This window comes from Zalophus californianus, chromosome 12, assembly GCF_009762305.2.
Source record: "Zalophus californianus isolate mZalCal1 chromosome 12, mZalCal1.pri.v2, whole genome shotgun sequence".
NCBI classification, from domain to species: Eukaryota; Metazoa; Chordata; class Mammalia; order Carnivora; family Otariidae; genus Zalophus; species Zalophus californianus.
This window is the reverse complement of record NC_045606.1, coordinates 17,084,471-17,107,958: the sequence shown is the minus strand read 5'-3', so window position 1 is coordinate 17,107,958 and position 23,488 is coordinate 17,084,471. Positions and strand designations below refer to the sequence as shown.

General features: G+C 40.5%; 2 protein-coding genes across 4 annotated transcripts in view; one reads left to right on the top strand and one right to left on the bottom strand.

The window, feature by feature from the left end:
- HBP1 (HMG-box transcription factor 1) overlaps nt 1–22,047 on the top strand; it is a 30,471-nt gene extending 8,424 nt beyond the window's left edge. For all 3 annotated transcript variants that reach the window (XM_027573003.2, XM_027573005.1, XM_027573004.2), the window contains exons 2-11: nt 1,940–2,123; nt 4,064–4,292; nt 7,421–7,559; nt 7,925–8,036; nt 8,133–8,245; nt 10,469–10,625; nt 11,309–11,453; nt 17,030–17,347; nt 19,675–19,816; nt 20,970–22,047. In XM_027573003.2, coding sequence (XP_027428804.1) covers nt 1,940–2,123; nt 4,064–4,292; nt 7,421–7,559; nt 7,925–8,036; nt 8,133–8,245; nt 10,469–10,625; nt 11,309–11,453; nt 17,030–17,347; nt 19,675–19,816; nt 20,970–20,987 — 1,557 coding nt within the window. In that variant the 3' untranslated portion in view covers nt 20,988–22,047. The remainder of the gene's footprint in view (nt 1–1,939; nt 2,124–4,063; nt 4,293–7,420; nt 7,560–7,924; nt 8,037–8,132; nt 8,246–10,468; nt 10,626–11,308; nt 11,454–17,029; nt 17,348–19,674; nt 19,817–20,969) is intronic.
- A 128-nt stretch (nt 22,048–22,175) lies between these two features.
- Nucleotides 22,176–23,488, bottom strand: part of COG5 (component of oligomeric golgi complex 5) — a 310,225-nt gene continuing 308,912 nt past the window's right edge. The window contains exon 22 of the mRNA XM_027573001.2: nt 22,176–23,113. Coding sequence (XP_027428802.1) covers nt 22,999–23,113 — 115 coding nt within the window. The 3' untranslated portion in view covers nt 22,176–22,998. The remainder of the gene's footprint in view (nt 23,114–23,488) is intronic.

The following is a 23,488-nucleotide window of genomic DNA, read 5'->3' as shown; positions in this document are numbered from 1 at the left end:
TTTCTGGGGCATCTGGGTGGCTCAGTTGGTTAAGCGTCCAACTCTTGATTTCGGCTGAGGTCATGATCTCAGGGTCCTGAGATCAGCTCCCTGTAGGGCTCCACGCTCATCAGGGAGTCTGCTTGAGTTTCTTTCCTTCTGCCCCTGCCCCACCTCCACCTGTACAAGCCCTCTTTCTCTGTCTCTCTAAAATAAATAAATCTCTTTTTAAAAAGTCATTATTTCTTTTAAAAAAATGCCTTTTTAGGGGTGTCTGGGGGCTCAGTCGTTAAGGGTCTGCTTTCAGCTTAGGTCATGATCCCAGGGTCCCGGGATCAAGCCCTGCATCGGGCTCCCTGCTCCGCGGGAAGCCTGCTTCTCCCTCTCCCACTCCCCCTGCTTGTGTTCCCTCTCTCGATATGTCTCTGTCAAATAAATAAAATCTTTAAAAAAATAAAAAATAAAATTTAAAAATGCCTTTTTTTCCATTTTTTCCCCCTATAGTGATTATGTATTTTACAGTTAGGAAGACATATTTCATAATAAAAAGATCATGAAAAAGCTTTTCTAGAAAAAAAGTTTGTCAGTGTTGCCAGTGTTTGTTGGTGATTATGTCATGGCTTAGAAAGCTCTGGTGTAAATACTGAGCAGTTAACATCTTTTCACTGCATTTTGATCAGCATAGGCCCAGGTACTAGACTTTTAGTGACTTTAAATTGCAGTATATTTTATTGTCTTATTTTGAGGAAAAACTCTGTCATGTTAGATTTCTTGTGTGTATTTCATATTAGCTCATTAGAACTTTTTTTTTTAAATGAGATTTGGAGTAAAGCTTGAGAAATCAGGAAATCTTCCTGCTGCTGTCACCCCGGTTAAATAACCAATTTGATCATTGTCCAAAGGCAGAGTGTAAAAGGTATAAACACATTTTACTTTCACAACAAAATTTAATTGGTAGACTTTGCTAGAAATCATTTAGGCATATTAACCTATGTTATTTTCTTCCTTGTGATAGCTTTGTAGGCTTAAGATGAGGATAAATTTACTATTTGTTTAAATTTCCCATGATTATTATTCATCTTTCTAGAAATAATAAGCTATTCAGAAGGACAGGTATCTTTTTATGATGGCTGGGTACCAAACTTTCATAAAGAAAATGTAGCATTTTTATTTTTTTGAGAAGCGTACTATATAGCCATTTTAAGAAACTCTTTCTTAAATGTCCTTTAGAGAATGTTATTTTAAGTATGTTAAACTTTACTTTCAGAAGATGAGAAAACAAAATAACAAGTTGGTAAACAGAAAAAGTGAAATAGAATCTTCAAAAATGAAAAAAAAATAGAATATTCCTTCAGTTTTTCTTTTTTTAATTTAATGGAGGAAAGTTTGTTAATTTTCTTTTAAATTTGAAGATACAGGGGCGCCTGGGTGGCTCAGTCGTTGGGCGTTTGCCTTCGGCTCAGGTCATGATCCCAGGGTCCTGGGATCGAGCCCTGCATCGGGCTCCCTGCTCAGCGGGAAGCCTGCTTCTCCCTCGCCCACTCCCCCTGCTTGTGTTCCTGCTCTCGCTAACTCACTCTCTCTGTCAAATAAAATCTTTTTTTAAAAAAAAAATTTGAAGAAACAAGTTGAAAAAATGGTTTTCTTGGTCTCTGTGTTTGGGTCTCAGAGTTACTTAAAGAAATAAAAGTATATATAATAGTGCTATTATTCTTTTAAAGAAAACATTTTTATAAATTTAAGATATGAATCCTTTTGGATTTGGGTATAATTTAGTGCTGACTACATCGTTGTAGCCCAAGAAATCTGGGAGTCGGCCTGCTCTAAAGGATTTGAGGGGGATACAGATGGCAATATATGATTAAAGATACAACATTATGAGTCTCTGATGGATTTGATACTTCTGTAATATCCAGCTCACACGACTTGATACATTTTTCTTTATTATTTTTATTTGAAGTCGGAGCACCATAACATGGTGTGGGAAGTGAAGACAAATCAGATGCCTAATGCAGTACAGAAACTCCTGCTGGTGATGGACAAGCGAGCTTCGGGAATGAATGACTCACTGGAGTTGCTGCAGTGTAATGAAAACTTGCCATCCTCACCTGGATACAACTCCTGTGATGAGCACATGGAGCTTGGTAAACAAAATTAAGTTTTTTAGGAGTCTGAGATTCATATTTTTATGTTAAGTCAGCTTCTCCACCTGCCTTAAACTGCTTAAAAGTATGTGAAGTTTTTGTACCTTAGGAGTTTTCAATGTTCCATTGTTACTGCTTGTAAAATATTACTTAAAACCAACGTAACTTTGGGCTGTGTATGGTTATCATCGAGACTGATTTACAAATTATCAAACTAAACTGCTGTCGTTGGTAAAGGTTGGGCCGGTAAACACCTCGGGAAAATCCTGTGTGTGGCTCATGTGACTTTTGAAACTGCTGGTGAGTGTAGTACATTATGCTCAGCCCCGCGTGGCCCGTTTGTGGCTTTGACGGGCAAGGTACAGCGGACCCTTGAAACTGGAGGGTCTGACATTTATGGTCATCACACTGCCGCCGAGCCGACCCTGGGATGCGTGGCCGGTAGAAGTGTGTAGACATGTGAAAGTAGGTCTTGGAATTGTACTGCTGGGACGTTGGTTTTGAGGAGTCAGCAGCCAGTGAGTGACCTGGGCTTGCGGCCCTGCTTTTCAGCTTGGCTCTTTCTGCATTTAATGTGTGGCTTGCCGAAATGTCCACAGAGCCATGATTAGCCTCCCTTTACGAATGATAGGACAGAGGAGGCTACATGCTGCTGTGCTCTTTGGGAATTTGGAGATCCTGCAGGTCTTGGGACATTTCCCAACGGGTTGCTGGGCTCTGCGAGTCACTGAGTGGTGGGTGCCGTTGAGCACGGAGCGCCTCCAGTCCACCATTTTCAGGAGGACCTCAGGAAGTGAGGGCCGGGGGGAGGGTGGCAAAAACTTGCACCACAACCCACTGCTTGGCTTTAAAAGCAGTTAATTTCCTGAGCTTGAAAGACAAATGAACCCTTTCCACCCAGTGACTAAAGAAGTGCTGGCCCCAGAAGGCCGTCAGCAGTGAGGGAAGGCGAACAGCTACAGCAGTGCGGGAGTTACAGGGTGGGGTTTGCCTAAGTTGCTGTGATGTTTTTCAGCTGCTCAAAGAGGGATGGCTTCTAGTCCATTTTTGGACTGGAGATCTTAATTAATACTTGTTAAGTAAGACATTTCAGTTTTCATGGGCTGTTCTACTTGCCTTGAATAGGAATTCTGTGTATTTTTATAGTAACAGTTGACCAGGACTCGCAAGGCTAGAAGAATTTCCTGACTTACATATTGAAGGAATCCAGTGGATCTGTAGTTTGTTTTAGGTGTGTTTCATAAAGTTTTTTTTAAGGCCTGTAAGAGGCTTTTTCTCCTCTCCTTTTTCTTTTTTTTTTTTAGAATTCAGTCTTCCTTAGTGTTCATAGCCATGGTGTGTACTTGAGCCTTGGGAACACACCTTTAAGAAAACATAACCAACAATTATTATTGAGTTTAGAATTTCTCAGAAGAAATAATTTAGCATAGATTAAGTTGAATAAGTAGTACCTAAAACTTTATAACATGACCTATTGATCTCATCTTTAAAAATTGTTCTCTTTATTGCAGTAATCTTCTATAACAGGGTAATAAAGTATGGGAGTAAGTACATATGTGTACACATAAAATGCTTTTTTCCTCATTAACATGTTAACCTAAAAACATCTTGTTGGAATATGGACTAATCCGGTGAACTATAAAAAAAAATCAGAATATGTAAACACAAACTTTTTCGGGTCTGGGAAGAGGTGTGGTCATTCAAGTCATCAGTACATTTACATCTTTTTGGTCTATTTCCCATCAGGCTCTGTTGACCCTGCAGTGTAGAAGGTGTCATTATTTAGATTGAAACTTGTTCATTCAAGAAAACATTTCAAATTTATACTTCTCACAAAATTAATTAGCTAGATTTAAGGACTTCTCTTCCAGCTGTAATTATAACATTATTCCCCGTGTTAGCAATTTACTTTTTATAATTTTGAGTGTTTTTATTTGCAGATGACCTTCCTGAACTTCAGGCTGTTCAGAGTGATCCTACCCAATCTGCCATATACCAGCTAAGTTCAGATGTTTCACATCAAGAGTATCCAAGACCATCTTGGAACCAAAATACCTCAGACATATCAGAAAATACTTATGGTGAAAATGAGGTGGATTGGCTAACAGAATTAGCAAATATCGCCACCAGCCCACAGAGTCCACTTATGCAGTGCTCGTTCTACAACAGGTGGGCACACTGGCTCTATTTTTATTGAAAACGTCTATCATTACAAAGAGCTACTTTTTTTTTCTAGTTTTAAAAGTAATAATGCTATTAACCATCTAATGAATGGTCAACTGAAATTAGAATTTAAGTAGTCATTCGAATTACGTTCTTTGTTTTATAATGATCGCAGAGCTTTTTCACCTAATATCATGATTTCATACTTTGAGAAGTAGATAAAAGTGGTAAGAGAACCGCAGTCAAAAATATTTGTAAGTGTATTAAAGTCATCAAAAATTAAACCAGACCAAGAAATACTTTTATTATATACTTATCCTTATAGAAATGAAAATTATACTTGTCTAAAAAGTCATAATTATAATAAATGTTTTATTTTAAAATCTTACCAACCTTGAGTTTGGTTCCTTTTGGTCTAGGTTTATTTTCTTCCACAATGTATGTGACATTGGTGAAAACCATAATTGCTAATGTTAAAATCTACAACTTAGTAAGAGTGGACTCCCATTGGTAAAAACCACTGTTTCATATACCCAGACCAGAGTTTCTGCAAATGAGTTGTTGTGCTATGAAATTATGGAAGCTTTGAACTAAAATTCCTAGAGAGACCTAAGTGGATAATGTTTCATTAATTATACCTAAAATTAGAAAATTAGCTATGTAAAAATACCCAGATAAATACGATAGTTTGTAGGGGAGAGAAAGCGGATTTGTACTCGCGTGGGTAGACAGTCCACATGAGATGATGTAGGGATAACTGAATTTTGGTAGTGCTTCTAACTTAATGTAATTCTTTGTTAAAAAATAAACTTTTCATGTGTGAATCCCTGGTTTTCTTGCAACCCATTGAGTTATGTTGTTTTTCTTCTGTTCAGCAGGATATTGGTCTCGATTAGGGCAAATTCAATTTAGTTAACTAAATTTTTCAGTTTAATCCCATGAAAAATTTCCCAGAAAGAAAAAATAGTCAAAAGGCTAAAAATTTGCTTATAATTAAAAAAACAAACCCTAATTTTCCCATTGGACTTTCTTTTTCCTAGTTTAGTGATAACACTTTTTTTTTTTTATAGCAAACTTAAGAGAATTAATAATGGAACTCCTGGAAAGTTGAGTAAACCCCTCAGAAGATAATTGATATAAATAAAAACATAAGTAAAGGAGATACTCTTATAAACTTATTCTCTGTAGCATTTTCTGTGCTTCCCTTCTTCCTGGGGAACAAGACCAAGAGTCACACTCTGCTGTCTTGCCTGTCTTCTAACACTGAGTGGCTGTTTATGCAGCTTCTTGGAGCATGTTAAATGGTGTTAGTTAGTGAGCTTTGGATCTCTGAAGTCCATAACTGTACAATACCAAGGGGTTGGGGACAGGTACCATTTACATTACCCCTGCGTAGGTAGAGGGATGAAGAGACCTATGGTGTTGGTGTTTCACACACGTTTGGCATGTTAATTTTTACAGGCCATGTGCATTTTAGAACATTGTGCTGTTACTTCTCCTTAAATGGTTCAACAAAAGAACTAATAAACCCCAATTTCTTTTATTAGTCCTGAAGGCAGGGATATACTTAAGGAAGTTTAGCAGTTTGGCCATTCTCCAATATCATAAAGATCTAAATGTTTAATAAAAGGAAGCAATGGGCCAAAGATGAAACACTATTTGTATTTTGAAATCCAAAATTGATTGGAGAGTATGCTAATAAAATGCTTCGAAATTTGAGGGTTTTGTGTGTGTTTTTTTTTTTAAAGATTTTATTTATTTATTTGACAGAGAAAGACACAGCGAGAGAGGGAACACAAGCAGGGGAATTGAGAAGAGGGAAAGCAGGCTTCCTGCAGAGCAGGGAGCCCGATGTGGGGCTCGATCCCAGGACCCTGGGATCATGACCTGAGCCGAAGGCAGATGCCCAACGGCTGAGCCACGCAGGCGCCTGTTTTTTTTTTTTTTTTAAGATTTTATTTTATTTATATGACAGAGCACAAGCAGGGGGAGTTGCAGGCAGAGGGAGAGGGAGAAGCAGGCTCCCCGCCGAGCAGGGAGCCTGAAGCAGGACTCGATCCCAGGACCCTGGGATCATGACCTGAGTTAAAGGCAGACGCTTAACCCACTGAACCACCCAGGCGTCCCTCAGGGGTTTTTATTTAAGAAGTGATATGGACATGAAAGCATAGTTTAATAGACCCTTACCAAAAAGTAACTTCTGCAAAGGTATAATGAAAGAGTGTTAATGAGGATAAAATAAAAATTGAAGGGCCAATAAAGTTTCTCAGGGAGTAAGGGAAGAACTAGAAAGTGAGATGTCCCTCCCCCTTCAACCAACTAAGAGGCTTAGTACAGACATGTGTATACTTTGCTGTGTTACGGCCTAGGTCCCTTACTATTTGGCACCTCAAGACTGTCCTGATGTGGGACCTTCAGGTGGGTTGGTCTCCGAGAGCCTGCAGTCTTCCTCTCTGTTGCTTTCTGAACTCTTTTGAGTTCAGAGCATGGTGCCACTCACCCAGGCTGGGCATGCTTCTTACTGCTACCCCTCTCGGGAAGGGCTGACCTTTTTCTAAGGTGATCCTGGGGGAAAATAACTAGCCTTATGAGTAGATGCTTTTCAATAAGTTTGAATCAGAAAACAAGAAATAGTGTCCAGTTACAAGAAGTTGCAAATAGGCTCCTTTCTGCTATAATAAATTTAAGCATTTTAGCTTCAGGTAGTTCATTTTATCTGCCCAGTGACAGGTGGTTGGTAGATAGAAGGTTCCATGTTGGTCACGTTCAGCTTAGATGCCCTGTTCATACTGACTGAGTCAAAGTAGAAGAGAGAAGTGGACAGGGAGCCCTGCACATGATCCTTCATGAATGAGGATATGCATGTCTGAATAAAGGAATGAATAATTTGGAATTTTAAAATACATGGGTAAATATGAAAAAAGAACGGTATTTACCACGTGTGAAGAAGGCTTGGTTAAGAAGTTAAGGAATAGCGTACTCCAAGTGAAATCTTGATGTCTTTACCAGTGTTTTCTATAGGTGTCTTATATGTGATGAGTTGGTATTAGGAATATGAAGTTCTTTTCATCAAAAGGAAAGACCTACTGTGTAAGGAGCTCTGCATTATGGTTAAAACTGCTTCCTTATTTTAGATCATCTCCTGTACACATCATAGCTACTAGCAAAAGTTTACATTCCTATGCACGCCCTCCACCTGTGTCCTCTTCTAAGAGCGAGCCAGCCTTCCCTCATCATCACTGGAAGGAGGAAACACCAGTCAGACACGAAAGGGTGAGTGTATTCATGAACGTAAACTGTTAGCGAAGTTTGCACAACAGTTGAAATATGTTAACTTTCCTTTTCTTGGAAGTCCTTCTGAAGCATGCACAGCTGGGGAATTGTCTCATTGTTCTGCTAGCAATCTGGATTCGAGTTTATGTACGGCTCTCGCAACTTTGGGGAGTGTTTGTTACCAGTGGGAACATATATTGAACTAAAACTTCCAAAAACTTCAGTTTTCAAAGGCGTATTTTTCCTTAAGTTTACAGTGTTTAAGTTATCCACTCAGGAGGAGGGAGAGAGCCAGAAGCCTGAGGTAAAGACAGATATTAACAAAATATGTTGCAAAATAAAGTTTCTGATGTTTTTCTCCATAGGCAAATAGTGAGTCAGAATCTGGCATTTTCTGTATGTCCTCCCTCTCCGATGATGATGATTTGGGCTGGTGCAATTCCTGGCCTTCAACTGCTTGGCACTGTTTTCTGAAAGGTGAAAGAATGCTTGAAATTTTACAGCTGACTTGTGTAGCATGCTAGGCACATACCTAATTTTTTTTTTTTATTTTTTTTTTTACTTAAACTTTAGGCACACGACTGTGCTTTCATAAGGGAAGCAAAAAGGAATGGCAGGATGTTGAAGATTTTGCTAGAACCGAAGGCTGTGATAATGAGGAAGATCTCCAAGTGGGCACTCACAAGGTTGATTTAAAATTCATAAAACTCTTCCAAATCTTTCGAAAGGAAACCTAGGCTTATTATTAATCTGTAGGAGTATCCTCCATTTACTTTCATACTTAAGTGACATATTTTAGGTAGAGGTTTTGTGACTGTGTTACGGCTTAGCCACATGGAGAGCGGCAGTGACTTCAGGTTTACCTTTGTAATTATGCTTTCTTAGATGGGCAAAAGATGTATCTCGTAGCTCTTTTTGTATGTTTTACGTTGGGGAAACTAAACTGGCATTTCAAATAAAATGAACAAACGAACCAAGGCTTTTTCTTAGTCTACAAAGTGGTTAATTCCCAAATGGATAATTGAGAGTTGATTATATTAAGTTACTTTTTAAATGACCCGATAAAACACTGGCATTTGTTTAAGTTAATAAGCAAAGGCAGTAGGTGGCAGCGGAAGGTTAAATGTTAGTTGGTATCTGTACAATCTTAATCTTTAAAATCTTGAATTTCTCCATCTCCACTGTAGGCAGAGAAGTTGGGCATGTGAAGTGTGCTTGTTTAAAATTCCTGTTTTGATCCTGCTGTTACTTACTGTTGAGTCTGGAGAGAACTAGTCCTGACTCAACTGCCTTAGTTTCCCCCTCTTGCTGTTACTCTTCATTTATGGTGAAGTTCGCCTAGTCTCACTTGGGCCTCTGCCATTCTACTCAGATTGTCTCAAAGGTTACTAGCTTCATTCTGATTTCTAGTGAGACTTCTTGCTTTGTTTGTCATCTTTGCAACATTTGACACAGGGAGTTGTCTTCTCTTGATTTGTGCAGCATGGCGGGGCTCCGGTTCTCTACTGTCTCCGTCTCTGTGGCTGGCGGCTTGTCTGCCCATGGTGTGGAGTGGGAGAGAAGGTTCTGCCCGTGGGCACTGTCTTCACCATTTCCCGTCTGCTGATACGGTCAGCCGCAGCCCCTTGGTGGGCCTGTGGAAGGCACCCCGGTCTTGGAGGCAGGAGATCTGGGCTCTGTTTCTGGTTCTTCAGCAACTGTGTGTGTGACTGATGTTGGGCAGATTGTTGACCCCGCCCTGTGTTGGCTTTCTGATCTGTAAAGTGGGATTGAATTCCCTTGGAGGTCTCATAGCTCTAAGAATTAGAAGATTCTATAATTTCATTTACAAATATATGGCTGTAGCTTTCCCCTGCATGTTGGACATCTGCACGTGGATATCAACCAGTTCTTTATGCTCAGCTTGTTCGTATAACCGAGACTGGACTCACCTTCTCCTTCCCCTTCCTGGCCTGCTTTTTCTCCCTTCTTTTAAAGATATTGTTAACCTTCTATTGGCTGATTAAAAACCAAGAAGTTGACTATTTCCCCCCTCCCTTCATAGTTAGTGGATCAGTTCTAATTCCCTAAAGATGCTTTGCAGTCACCCTTCTGGTTCTGTCACTGGAGAAACGGTTGTGTGCTAAAGCTAGCCGGTGACCTGTCGGTCTCCATGGTTTTTTTGTGAATTTTAGGGATCCCATGTAGTTAACGTGTTTTCAGAACCTAGCATCTGGCATGTGCTGACTGCTCAATAAATATTGGTTGAATTTACATTTAGCCTGGTTCTACCACCGCAGCACTTGTCAGTTTAAGATTAATGGGTTTCTTTCCTCATGTCTTCAAAGAAATTGAATATGAGAGTCACCTTTTATCCTGCAGACTTTATCATCTTCTTAAAATTGACAGTTGTTAGTAAAATACTTTCATTGACTTGCAGCACCCATTCAAAGGAAGGTTTGAGCACGTCCCCGTCATTAAGACTCCTCGACTTACTAACTAGCCCCTCCTTTTCTGGCTTCTTTGCCTAACCTCTGAACTCCCCTGTATTTTTAGCAAATACTTGCCACTCTCCAGAGAAGTCGCTGGTTTCAGCTGTTGCTGGCATTGAGGCCTGTTCTTCTAACTTCTGGGTTTAGAAGTGGGAATTGAAAGCCCTTCCTAGTCTCTCTTAGAGTTTATACCTCCCTTCATTAAAGTCCATTAGCATCGTTTACACTTCAGTTAAAGTGCTATTCCAGTCTGCTTTACATTGTAGTGGTTTATAGATGTGCCTTTCTTCACTGGTGGGTGGAAAGCAAGGACCTTAAAGACAGGGATGCTGACTTGTTTATTGTTACCTTTTCCACAAAGTCTTACATGTGATAGGAACTTCACTGTGTGTTGAATTAAACACTGCCTGTTTGTTCACTCTATGCATGTATTTTCAGGGCTATGGTTCTGATGGTCTAAAGTTGTTATCACATGAAGAAAGTGTATCATTTGGTGAGTCTGTACTGAAGTTGACTTTTGATCCCGGTACAGAGGAAGACGGTTTACTTACTGTAGAGTGTAAGCTGGACCACCCTTTCTATGTTAAGAATAAAGGTAGGGCTTCAATTTGATTTTATAGTAACTTTTTAAAGAAGACTTCTTAAGTCTATTATTATGTCTTGTGGCATAATTCTTTGGTGATTAAGAAAAAAAAAAAACTTGAAGGGTGAACTTCTTTCAAACTACAGAGAACTACCATAGGAAGTGCCTTATCACAATACCTACTGATATGTATGCGTTTTAGCAGGAGTCACCTCCTGCTCTTAGACTCCTGTAACACACTCTACAAGCAGCTCTCTGTATCTTTGTATAGTTTGGGGAATGGAGTATTCTGGTAATTGCATTTTGGTTTAGGGTTACCAAATATGCTATATATCTGAATCACTTTTCCGAGGTCTATTGTAACACCGTGTGAAAAATGGTAATTCAGACGCTATTTCATGGTCTCAGTCATCATCATCTATCACTTATTATCTTGTAAATTGTGGAAGCGCCGATTGATAGACTCTGTATATTAATAAAATGCTGAATTAAACTAGTTTTGGAGAGCTTTTGCATTGCTTGAAGAAAATACTTGGGCTTGCTTTGTAGCAGAGATACCGGACATGTTAAAAATCTGCTGGAACTGGACTAAAAACTTTTTAAGGCTCAGAAGTGATAGGTATATCAGAGAATAAATTAGGGTACCTTCTGTCCATCCTCATCCTTTATGTAACTGCTGTTTGATTTAATTTTAGGTTGGTCATCATTTTATCCAAGCTTGACTGTGGTACAGCATGGCATCCCATGTTGTGAGATTCATATTGGTGATGTATGTCTACCTCCTGGACACCCCGATGCCATTAATTTTGATGATTCAGGTGTTTTTGATACATTTAAAAGGTAATATTGGGTTAATTCTTTTTTTCTGTTAATGTTTACCTTTAATCTCTAATGATTGCTAAGTCAGATATTTAGGAGGTTAAACCTAAAAGATTTGAGAATTATAAAAGGACTACTTAGAGCAAGTATGTACATGATGAAATGAAAAAATACTACGTAATTAAAGTAAAATAATAGTTCAAGGGGAGCTTTTCATAGAGTAGTCGTATAAGAAAACCAGGAGTTCATAAAACATTTGGTATTAGATTAGGAAAAATACCACATGTTACGTGACCAAGAACTACAGAGACGAGCTTTGATAGTTAATATACATATATATATAAAATTGCCATATCCTGCCAGCTGTTTTCACCAGGCCACAAGTCTCCTAATACTGTTCTTTTTTGTAGTTAATTGTTACCCTTTCTTTTCTGTCCTTAACTGTTCCTTTAATATTCATTTCAACCAAGGGCATTAGTTGCATGAATTAACAAACAGTAAAAATAGCAAAAAACTGACATTTGGAAAATCTTAAAGAGGGAAGTGATTTTTCTTGAGAACAGAGTCAGTACCCATGTGTCCTGACACTCAAGAAGGCTGATCTGATCAACTGTCTCAGTTTGTGTGCAACTTTACTGGTTTTAGCACTGAAAGGCCCACGGTCCTGGAAGCCCCACAGGCCTGGGCACACTGGGGTTGGGGTGGTTGGTTACCTACGCCCAGGAATTATCCAGAGAAAGTGTGTGTGTAGGTATCTGGGATTTTAAGACTCATTTTTTTCTTTAAGATAATTATTAAATTCAGAATTCCTGCTGGCCTATAGGTTTTAGTTCACTCATTTTAACATAATAAAACAATGTTAATAATATATTTTTATTTCAAAAGGATATGTGAGGCTATTATTTTAAAAAAACCACTAGCACAGGCCCTGGCACAGGTTATATGCTCAGTAAACATTTGCAGATTGGAATCTAAATGCTGTTTGATTACATCCCTCATATATACTTTTCTAAAAATTATAGAGAAATGAGACAGTTTGAAAATCTGATACTCTAAACATTCTTAGGGTGTAGGTCAGTGATACCTCACACAATTTGGTGAGAATATTCTAGAGATAGAAAAACTTTGGAAGATAATTTGGCTTTGTTTTATAACACTGACTATCTGTAGTAGTTGTACCTAGAGAAGTATGTGTACCGTAGAGAAGAAAATTCTCATAGACACGCACTGGGAGAGAGAATCAGGTCATAGCTGTGCTGCTCAGGATAGCAAAAACATGGAAACAATGCAATAGTCATCAACTGCAGAGTGAATACAAATTGTGATGTAATCATACGATGGAATTCTTTTTATAAGTGGAAGATGAATGAGCCGTAGCCATACATTGTAAAACATGGATCAGTTTTAGAAATAGTTAAGTAAAATTAGTCTCAGAAATATACAGTATCATTCCATTTTTCATGGAATCAGATGTTCTTTGGAAATATAACAAAATTACAAATCTAATTACATTTGTGTAATTTTTATGTAGTATATATAATACACATTATGCAGTTATGCTAGGGATTCAGCGATGTAGTAGGATGACTCACAGGATTTAGTTTGTAGTCACATTCATGCCTAAGATTTCTTATAGTGAAGGGATACAAAGCAAAATCACAAAAAGGCAAGGCACGTGGGGTGAAGTCTGGAGGAAGCCAGGCTTCCAGGACTCGTCTCCCAGTGGAGTCACACAGTGCACGCTTCTCTCTCTCGGCAGTGACTGCTGACAACAGGTATTACTGGGCATCAGCCAGGGAAGCTGTTGGACGCTCAGTACCAGGGTCTTACTGGGAGGAGGTGGCCTAGGCTGCCTCTGCCTTGCACGTACCCAAATCCCAAACTTCCAAAAGGAAAGCAGGTGTTCAGGGTAAACCATGTTGTTTGTACACACAGTTTAGGCACAATGAGCCACTCTTACCAGTTGTGGAATGATGAGAACTCTCCTTGAAATCCTAATCCCAGATGCTAGTAGAGGGCCAACCTTGTACGGATGCCCTCGAAAGGAGAGCAGTCTGGCCTGCCGTGTTACCTCTTTCTTGTGTAACAAGACTTTTACATATTACGTGTTGATACAATTGATGTATTAACATAGTTAATGCTGCTATAGTGTTTATATGTTGTGTTTATGAATTTATTATTTTTATAATGTTGAAAAAGTAAGGGGATGATAAACCATTCAGGAGAGTGGCTTTCGCTGGGGGGTGGCAAATGTGGAACTTTAGTGATAGAAATATTCTATTTCTTAATTAGGTTGTGGGTGTACTCATTTATTTGTACACTCTATAACAAAAGTTATATACATTTTTTATCAAGTCTTGCATAGTGTAAAACTTTCTTTTGAGCAAAAAGGAATACTAGGCTACCTAATTCCTGCTTTTCCAAGGTGGTAGCTTCCCATCACTTGGTCCCACTGAATAGCAGTCACTCCTGAGATGACCTTAGACATTGGGCTCATTTTCCTGTGGAGTGACAGCAACACCCTCCTTTCTGCTCCTCATAAAGGATTGGGAAATGGGCAATTTCATCCAGGAGAAACCATGACAGAGTTGAGAAACATGAAGTTGCCTACATTTTCGCTGTGGGTTAGATTATGACTGGGTGGGTTAAGGGGAGTGCTGCCTGGCATGAGGGCGAGAAGGTAAAGAACGGCAGGAAGAAGAAACCCTCGTCTGAGAGGGACCCCGAGAGTCCATTGCCCCAACTGTTTGGGGATTCGGGGCCAGCTCTTGGGTTATGCTGTACAGAGGACATCTGAGTAGATTTTAGCTTGGTAGGGACCAGAAGTTGGCCATAGATGAGCTCTTAAACACAGTTCCCAGTTCATTTGTGGAAAGGAAGCTTTTAGGTGAGAGCATGATTTGGAGAAGCCCACTGGAGACACAGAATTGAGGCCAGTCTTCTAGGTGTCAGGCAGTTTTCAGTCACTTCTGACTCTGCAAAGTTGGCATTTCTGTTCGAGTGATAGAATTTAACACACCTCGCGGGTGCCCATCGTGTCCCCGGTGCTGTGCACGTGTCACCTGAGCTCCTCTTCCCTACCCGATGAGATTACATCCTCCCTTTACCGGAGAGGGGTGTGGGGGGCGGTTCAGGAACTAAAACAGCCCTTAGTATCAGAACCAGGTTTCAAGTCTGTATCATCTGAGGATTCACCAGTCTAGGCTACTTCTGTGCTCACAGGACTGCTGCGCGCCAGTCTGTGCCCTGGGTCTTGTGGGCACGGCCCTGTCAGCTCTGCAAAGCTGCACGGTCTGTGTCACATGCGTCTTGGAGAGACGTTACCTGAGGTACATGGTTTACTGAACCTGCTGGAAGAGGTGGGGTTTGAACCCAGTTAAAATTTTACATTATCACGTTATCCAGCATTTATTTTTTTTTACCTTTTCAGTTGGTCATCAAATATTTGAGAGCCTGGTGTGTGTGCCGGGCGTGGGGATTTAAACTGTGCTAAGCCCTGGGCCTGCCTCTTGGCTTCGCCTCGGGAGAAGGGCGGGGCCTAGGGAACGTGTGCGGGGCGGTGTGTGCGCGTGAGAGGCCGCAGGGCCTGCTGGGAACGGGAGCTCCGGAGCCCGGCCGCCGCGCCCCAACCCCGCGCCCAGCCCCCCGCTTTGCGGCGGGCGCGCTGAGGGACAGCGGCGAACTTTTCAGTGGCTCTTTAAAAAAAACCTGTAAAATCTGTAAAATGAGCATCACGTTGAAGGGAGGATTCAAGTGAGTATCTGGTTAACAGACCTGTACGCTTCACAGACTAACCCTGTTGGCGAGTTCTTCTTCCGAGGGGGACTGTAGTGAAGGTGGGAAGGGTGACCTGAGCGAGCAGCGGCGGGGAGCCGGGGCGCAGGCGTGACCGCGGGCGCGGCGCAGGACCGCGCGGCGGTGAGGGGCTCGCGCGGCGAGCGTAGCGAAACGTGAAGCCGTTAAGACATTCTGTGTAACGTTTTGATGCCGTCGTCCCCTCAGAATGCAGATTTCGGTGATTAAATATTTCAAACTAAGTAAGTTGTATCCATCATGGAAACGGAGGGTAGGCTCCATTCGTACCACTAGATGGTAGAGTTTTCAAATTGCAGTAGTTCATGAGCTTGCCTCAGAATTTTCTTAAATCTTTTTGGTATTTCAGATTGTAATCAAATACTTCCTTCGGGGGAGATTAATAATTGTATGTCAGGTTCATTTATAATGCTTAATTTTGCCGTTTTTCTAAATTATATATGGGAGGCGCTTGAGGACAGCCAAAAATTGCTTCTTTGACGTGATCCTGACTGGTAAGCATTGATTAGATGGTTTTGGAGTCATAACATTGAGTTCATGTAATCTCTCTAAAAACCACATTGGTAGAAGTCTTTTTTATTGTGTGCAGTGAATGGCCCAGGCCTCATGCACTTCGCTCTCTCCATCCCCGTCCCTGGAATAATTCGTAATACCTTTAGGTAGATACTTAACTGTATCTGATTCCTGTAGCTAATATCAACCTGTTGTGATAGATTGCCAGAACTTCTGTTTCAGGGAGAGAGTAGGGGCCAGATTTAGAATACAAGGTTTTCTGTTAAGATAAAAGGTATAAGCAGTAGGTGTTAACACATTTGGAACCAAAGGAATCTTTTGACAGGTGTAATCTTTAGGCTGTCATCTACATTAGCTCTACTTTTGAGGTAATATTTTCAATGAGTCTGATTATTGTTTGTTCACTTTGATGTCAGCCAGTGGCAAGGCGGAGCACCGTGGTTTTAGTGAGGAAACCTAAGGGTTTAGGGGTGAACGGATCTCGGCCTGGATCTAGTAGCTGTGGGGCCTTGGGTGAATAGTACTTGTTCCTTTTTTTGGCCTGTTTCTTTATATAAAGAGAGGATAATGATACTCACTAAGCAAGCTTGTTGGGAAAATGAGAATATGGGTAACTTGTTTCCATGCTCGTGTAAACTGAATATACTTAACAAAATACGGCCTTGCCCGATCAGTGTGAGTTCTTACTTTTAAGTTATGAAGCTGTGTTCTATTAGATGGATGCCCTTTAGGGGCGATGGATGTATACATGACTGTTTTGACCTAAACAGACAAAAAATTTTAAGTTCCTTTAGCTGTATTCAACCACTTTTGACTGTCCTTCCCCAACACTTGGTCTTGTGTAGCACTTAGGCCTGGTATATGCCCTGCTGCTCCATTTTAACTTTCTAGCTGTTTTTAGGCTTCTTTCGGCCAAGAAATCAGATTATCAAATTTGTCAAAAAGTGAATCTAGAGTAGTAATTAAGTGGGTTGCATGGGATCTGGAGGAGGTACTTGCTATGAATAAAGTGCGTGGATTATAACATTCTTGTGGGGGGCTTGAAGTTTTCTTTTGTATTCTCTGCAGATTTTTAAAAAAATAATTTTAGTGCATATACAAGCTGTCAGCTTATAAGCAACTATTGATGGTGAAGTTATTAAAGTAGGGTTGGTTAACATTATATACATTGAAGTTTCCGATCAGGTGTTAAGGTTTTTGTTTTTGTTTTTTTAAATCCTGTTTTTACAAATCAAACTGAATTAAAACCATGTTAATAAATTTTTTTTTAGCTATGACTTCACACCTATGGATTCTTCTGCAGTCTATGTGTTAAGTAGTATGGCTCGTCAGCGTCGTGCATCTTTGTCTTGTGGAGGGCCTGGAGGTCAAGACTTTGCAAGATCTGGACTCAGTAAAAACTGTGGCTCACCAGGATCATCACAGCTCTCTTCCAATTCCTTGTATGCTAAAGCTGTCAAAACCCACAGCTCAGGGACTGTGAGCGCCACTTCTCCTAACAAGTGCAAAAGACCAATGAATGCCTTCATGCTTTTTGCCAAAAAATATAGAGTTGAATATACTCAGATGTACCCAGGGAAAGATAACAGGTAAAAAGAGTATTTATGATTCTAATAATTAACACTCCAGTGCAGTTTCACAGGAACTGGGATAGTTAAGTAAACTTATCCTCCAATAGCTTTTATCATCATTATTATTACTATTTAAAGATTCTGTTGACTTATTTGAGAGAGTGAGAGAGCATGAGAAGAGGGGCAGAGGGAGAAGGAGAAGCAGGCTCCCTGTTGAGGAGGAGCCTGACGTGGGGATCAATCCCAGGACCCCAGGATCATGACTTGAACTGAAGGCAGACGCTTAACCTACTGAACCGCCCAGGCACCCCCCAATAGCTTTTATTATTGAATTCGTTTTCTTAGGTTGACTATAAAAAGTTTAAGTGGAATTTTTAGGGTCATGGGTAAATATTTTTATAACACCTGGAGAGACTTTAGGTTACCTAAGGATCTGCCTTCTAAAATAGTATTAAATGTTGTTTGCCTGTTGGAAGTCACAATTCTAACAACTGACTGTTCTGTAGAAAAGTTTCTTCAGATCCCAAGGATGTCCTCACAACTGTGTCACACTATGGAATGTGCAGGCAGTGGCCATTTGTAGTCTTTTGACAAATGTGGAAATCACTATAAACTGCCAAAGACTAAACATAGAGGTGTCCTCAGTTAGAACCCAGGGATAAAACTGACTCTAGTCCTTTCTACTCGGTTTACTTATACTCTTAGCTCATCTGTTAGCATCCTCTACTCACTTCCTCTCAAAGCAGCCTAATTTTCCATGTATTAAAATTACTTCTTCCAGTTTTTCCAGTTGCCTGACAATCAATACTCTCTTCCTTGGTATCATGAGAAAAGTCAAATGATTATCCACATAAAGTAACTGAGTTTTGAACTTGAGTTTGAATGTCTCATGAGCTTAATTGCTATATAGAGGGAGTGGGAGTGGACATAGTTTCTGGTCAGCATAATGCTTTGAAAGCTGTAGGCACCATGAAACCATCGCCACAGGAAGTCTGGTTCTCATCCGTCACCGCACAGTTACAAATTTTTCTTTTAACGAGAACTTTTAAGAGCTACTCTTCACAACTTTCAAATGCACAGCCCAGCGGGACTAACTGTGGTCACTGTGTAGCACCTTACAGGCCCATGACTGACTTATTGTACAACTGGAAGTTTGTTCCTTTTGACCCCCTTCACCCATTTCATCCACCCCCCCACCCCTAGCCTCTGGCAGCTACCAGTCTCTTCTCATGAGCTAAATTTTTAAGTATTTACATTTTAAAAAGAGAAACTTCTCAAACCAAATGCACCTCTGATTTGGGAATTGATAACCTAAATGTTTCCTACCGATTTAACTGGTAAATGTGTCAACCGTGGTACCTTTAACCCAGAGACTATAAAAACTGGGTTTTATTTTAATGAAGATGCAATACAATGTTTAATTGCATCAACTTATTGGAAAAAATATATATGTACACACTTGTGTTTACTACATACTGAATTCCTGGTAGAGCTGTGCTTCCTGTTCTACCCCAGCGCTAGCTTCCACGTCAGGCACTGAGCTCACTCGTATCTCCTTTGTGCAGCGTATGTGACCCTTGTGTCATGGAGTTAATGGTTAAAAGCTCTCCACAGAAGGAAAATGGTTTCTGTTTGCATGTTCTGGATGAGACTTACACTGGTTTTGGGAGATTAACAAATATAAATAGGAAACAGCTTCAGATTTCTATCATGATGTGTTTTATTCAGTCAGACTTCTTTCCCTTTGAGTTTATCCAATTTCTTCAAGTACAGAGATCACGTGATCTAGGATTTATCTGGCCTTGTCTTAGGAGGGAAACGGTACGGTGTGCATAGTTCATGCCACCACATTTTCACTATGGTTACATGAATGAATGAAACTTTGATCATAACTGATGGGTTATGAGCAGAAACAGAAAGCAAGAATAGCTTTTAATACATTATGCTGCTGATACCGAACACTGCCTTGTGCTATCTTAAGCATCTTTGAGAAACCAATGTACCAGGATAGAGCCAATGGTAATTTAAACCACGTCTCTGAAATACTTCACTTTTTTCTTTAAGCTCTGTAGGACACTGAATTTTTAGCCATTTTAGATGTCCTCTGACAACTGGAAATATTGGCACCATTCCAGGAGGCTTTAACTGCCATGATGATGAATGGGCCCATGGGACTTGAGATTTTACTGGAAATGACTACAATAGCCTTGACCTTTTCCCTTCTCTCTGTTGGACAAGATTGTCTTTTTTTCTTTTAACTTTGTTTCTTCCTGAGGTAGCAGCACTGGACATGCATCTTACGAGAAATCATGGCCTTCAGCGTTGTGTGCATGTTTATTTTACAGAGCCATAAGCGTGATCCTCGGCGACAGGTGGAAGAAAATGAAGAATGAAGAGAGAAGGATGTATACGTTAGAAGCAAAGGCTTTGGCTGAAGAACAAAAACGCCTAAATCCTGACTGTTGGAAAAGGAAAAGAACCAATTCAGTAGGTTTCAACAACTAGTTGCTCAAAAAGATCTTGACTTCTCCCCATAACTGAACTGGCGTGTGGAACAATGCTTATATAACCTTGAAAAGGTGGTATAGAGGCTCTTTTTCAACCTTTTTATACTTTTCAGCCTTTTTATACTTAACAACCTAATAATGTTTTTACACCACCCTATGAGACAGGCTGCCTTATTTATTTATTTAAATTATGAAGTGCCATTTACTTTTTTAGCACGGAAAATAGGAGTGTCTGGCATGCTTAAGAAGAATGTTTATCCAGAAATGTTGAGGTGGAAAAATAATTTTGGGGAACGGTAGTATTTTTAGTTGGGTTGAAAGGTGGGTGTAACCAACGCAGTAGGACGGTACAAAATCTTTCTGATCTTGGGGTGCCGTGTCCCAGCAGCCTCTTTTCATAAATGGGCAGGGGCTAAGGAGGATGGGGCACATGAACCTTCATGGGGCCTTCTGACATTCGCACAGAATTTCTAGATTAAAAACCTCAGGAAGAAGAAGTAATAGGCCCAGGAAGACTCTTGTAAATGAATTCACAGCATAAAAACACAACCTTGGATGGAATGGATTCTTAGAATGTTTCCATTACTAGGTTAGCAACTTTTAAGTCAAGTTTTTTGATTAATTCTGAAGAAAACTTCACATGGTAGAACAGAGTGAGCTCAATTTGAAGTACCGTTTAAAAATGAAGGGAAGACATCAGTCCTTTGCAGCAGGAGGGCGGCTAAGGATGCCTTACATTTATTCTGTAGATTTATGCATATGTCTTTTTAGAGTAACATGCAGTTCACAATCGCTTACATTTATCAGGAATTTCTTGTAAAGAAGTAGACGGTAGTCAGACTCCAGTAGAAGAGGGTGGCTCAACTGGTTTTGATGTGAGTGTGGTAGGACTTGGCCTAGATCCCCTTTCTTTGCTGCTCTTCCTAACCCATCTCTTGTCACCGTTCTCATACATTTTCTGGATGCTTGAGCTGTTGGGTGTTAGCACACTTTTAAAAATCGCCCCATTTGAGAAAGTGATCTTTTTTTAAATAGTAAGTTTATAAACATCCTGTTCTTCATCTTAGCTTTCATTTGTAGAATTACTGTGTATTGACTTGTAAACATTAGCTGTTTTAATTTTCTCTCCACAGGGCTCACAGCAACATTAAGCCAGGATGCATATGTTCTTAAGTCTGTAGTTGCATAAACACTGACCGTTGACGGAGGGACTTAAGAAGATCGAGGTGTCACCATTTGTCCTGAATTCGTGTGACCATAAGATACTGATAGCATTGAGTCTTGAAATGATTTAATAATATGAGTGAGGATTTGCTTTTTCCATTAGAGCATTAAGTAAGCTAAAACTATCAACATTGTAAACCAAATTGCCTTATTTTTCTTCCAAACTTCATATATGTCTATCAGGTAATATAGGCTTGAAAATTGATATCCTGTGGTGCTAAAGTACAGTAGAAAGAGAGGAGAGTGTATACATGTTTTATTTTAAATTGTACAAAAGGGGAATTTAAAAATATGTAACTGCTGTTTATACATTGGCTCCTTACTGCTTATTAATCTGTATTGTACACATAGTGGAATGAAACCGAGCCGGGAGCTGGCCTTTCCTTGAGCGACTACCGCATGGCCCAGCATCTGTGCCAAACCCGGGAGCTCCTGAACATGTGCCCGGTGTCGGCGTCCCAGTGCGTGCACGCCGCCTGCCACGGGGTCCCCCGGGGACGCCGAGACTGGCACCGGGCGGCAGCACCCATGCTGGACTTGCGGCGGAGGCCTCGCCCAGGCCCAGGTCAAGTTAGTTAATAGCATTGGGATATAGTCACTGTCATGGTGCTATTAACAGTTGACACCATTGTATTTTTTTAACTTTGTGTTCTGTATCTCCTCAGCCACATATCTTAAATATCTTGTTTGTCATCCTATGTGTATGGTGGGGGCAGACTTTGCACTTCCTGCAGTGCAACACGTGCACTTTACTTCTCCTCCAGCTGTCTGAGGTGAGAGCACACACGTTGGCAGACAGCTGCTTCTGCTCTGAGCTACAATCATGGCTTTTCTGTTACTTACCAAGTGGTGTTTCTGGTTAGGAATCACAGCTGTAAAATTGATTTCAGTTCATTACACTTCTTCATGATGTTGCCCCTAAATTTTGCACACTATATTCTTGTATATTATTTCAAATAAAATGAAAAAAAAATTGTTTATCTCTGACTTCTGCGGATTGAACTTGACTGAACTTTATGTCTGAGTCCAAACAATAGGTGTGGGCATGGAAAATACACTAAGAAGTTGCTGATGGGGTTTTTAAACATAAATTAGAAACAAAATGTTAGTGACAGGTCACGGGCAATGGAAAAACAAACAAGGATCTAGATCATCTATGTGAATGACTTTTGTAGACTAAAAATTTTTAACTTGACATCTCCACTACAAAGTTGACCAGCCCCCAAAGTCTGCTTTTAATAGAATGACACAGAGGATAAAGACAGCCTTGCTCTATCTTTATTACAGATACAGTAAGACATACTTAAACAACATATGACCCTATGTCTTAGCTTTGGGAGATACCGGTGGTTCCCAGACTTCTCTGCATACTGGAAACACCCGGGGATATTTTCAAAAATGGATGCCTGGCCCTACCCCCAGATGTGTCAACACGGGGTGCACGTTGGGCATCAGGATTTTCAAAAGCTTTCCACCAGTGACCCTAATGTGCAGTCAAATTTGGAAACCACTGGGCTACACACTTACCTAGTGAGGGCAAAGGTTAATTGGGAGCAGCAGGGTATTTATAACTTGGTCAGAGCCCTTAAAAAGCAATGGAAACTTAGGGTGTGTGTGTACACAGAGGGGGACTCTCATGGGAAAGAAATTTTAGCTAGTCTCCTAAAAGAAAAAAATGTCCTGAAAGAAAAGAGTTGGGTATCTTTCTGGAAAAATCAGGTCCACGGAGTTTGAAGGTAGTGATGAATCTATTTTGACATTTTACTTAAGGGAGAAGGGGCTCAAGAGGTAAGCAGATCAACAGGAAGTACAGAGAGGTTGATTATGTTCTCAAAATAGTGGATGGTAGCTGGTTTTTAAGAGTATGTGTTTCTTAGGTTAACTGCCAACCTTGAGCTGGGTTCGCGCAAAAGGGAGATTGAGAACTACTTCACACTGTTACTGAAGAGTAGACATGGCTTTCTGAAGCAGTTGAACCATTATGGGATAAACTGGTGCAAATTCTTTGCCTTCTCTACTTCTCACTGATTGAACATAGGCTTCCAGAGCTCCCCTGAAAACAAAAATGAAAACAATGTCAAAAAATTAATGAAATAAAACCACTTAGACGGTACCAATATGTAAAGGCAGCCCGTTTCTGGCGTTGCTGTGGCCAGTTCCACAAGCTGAGTGACAAAGTGACAGCCTTCAAACAGCCAGTGGTGGCGTTACCATGGTTACTGTGGAAACCCATAAACACTTCAGCCTGCACTGTACTTGGCGGTCTAATGGTGCGGTGTTTGCCTTCCCCTCCGCATTCAAGGCTTCTGACTAGGCGCAGGCAGCTTGTGCTTTCTCAAAGAGCTCACAAGGGGGAGCCCGGCACCGCAGGAAGGCCCGCCCGGGGGGGCGCCGTGGCATGGGGCCGGCGCGCACACTGTCCCCCTGG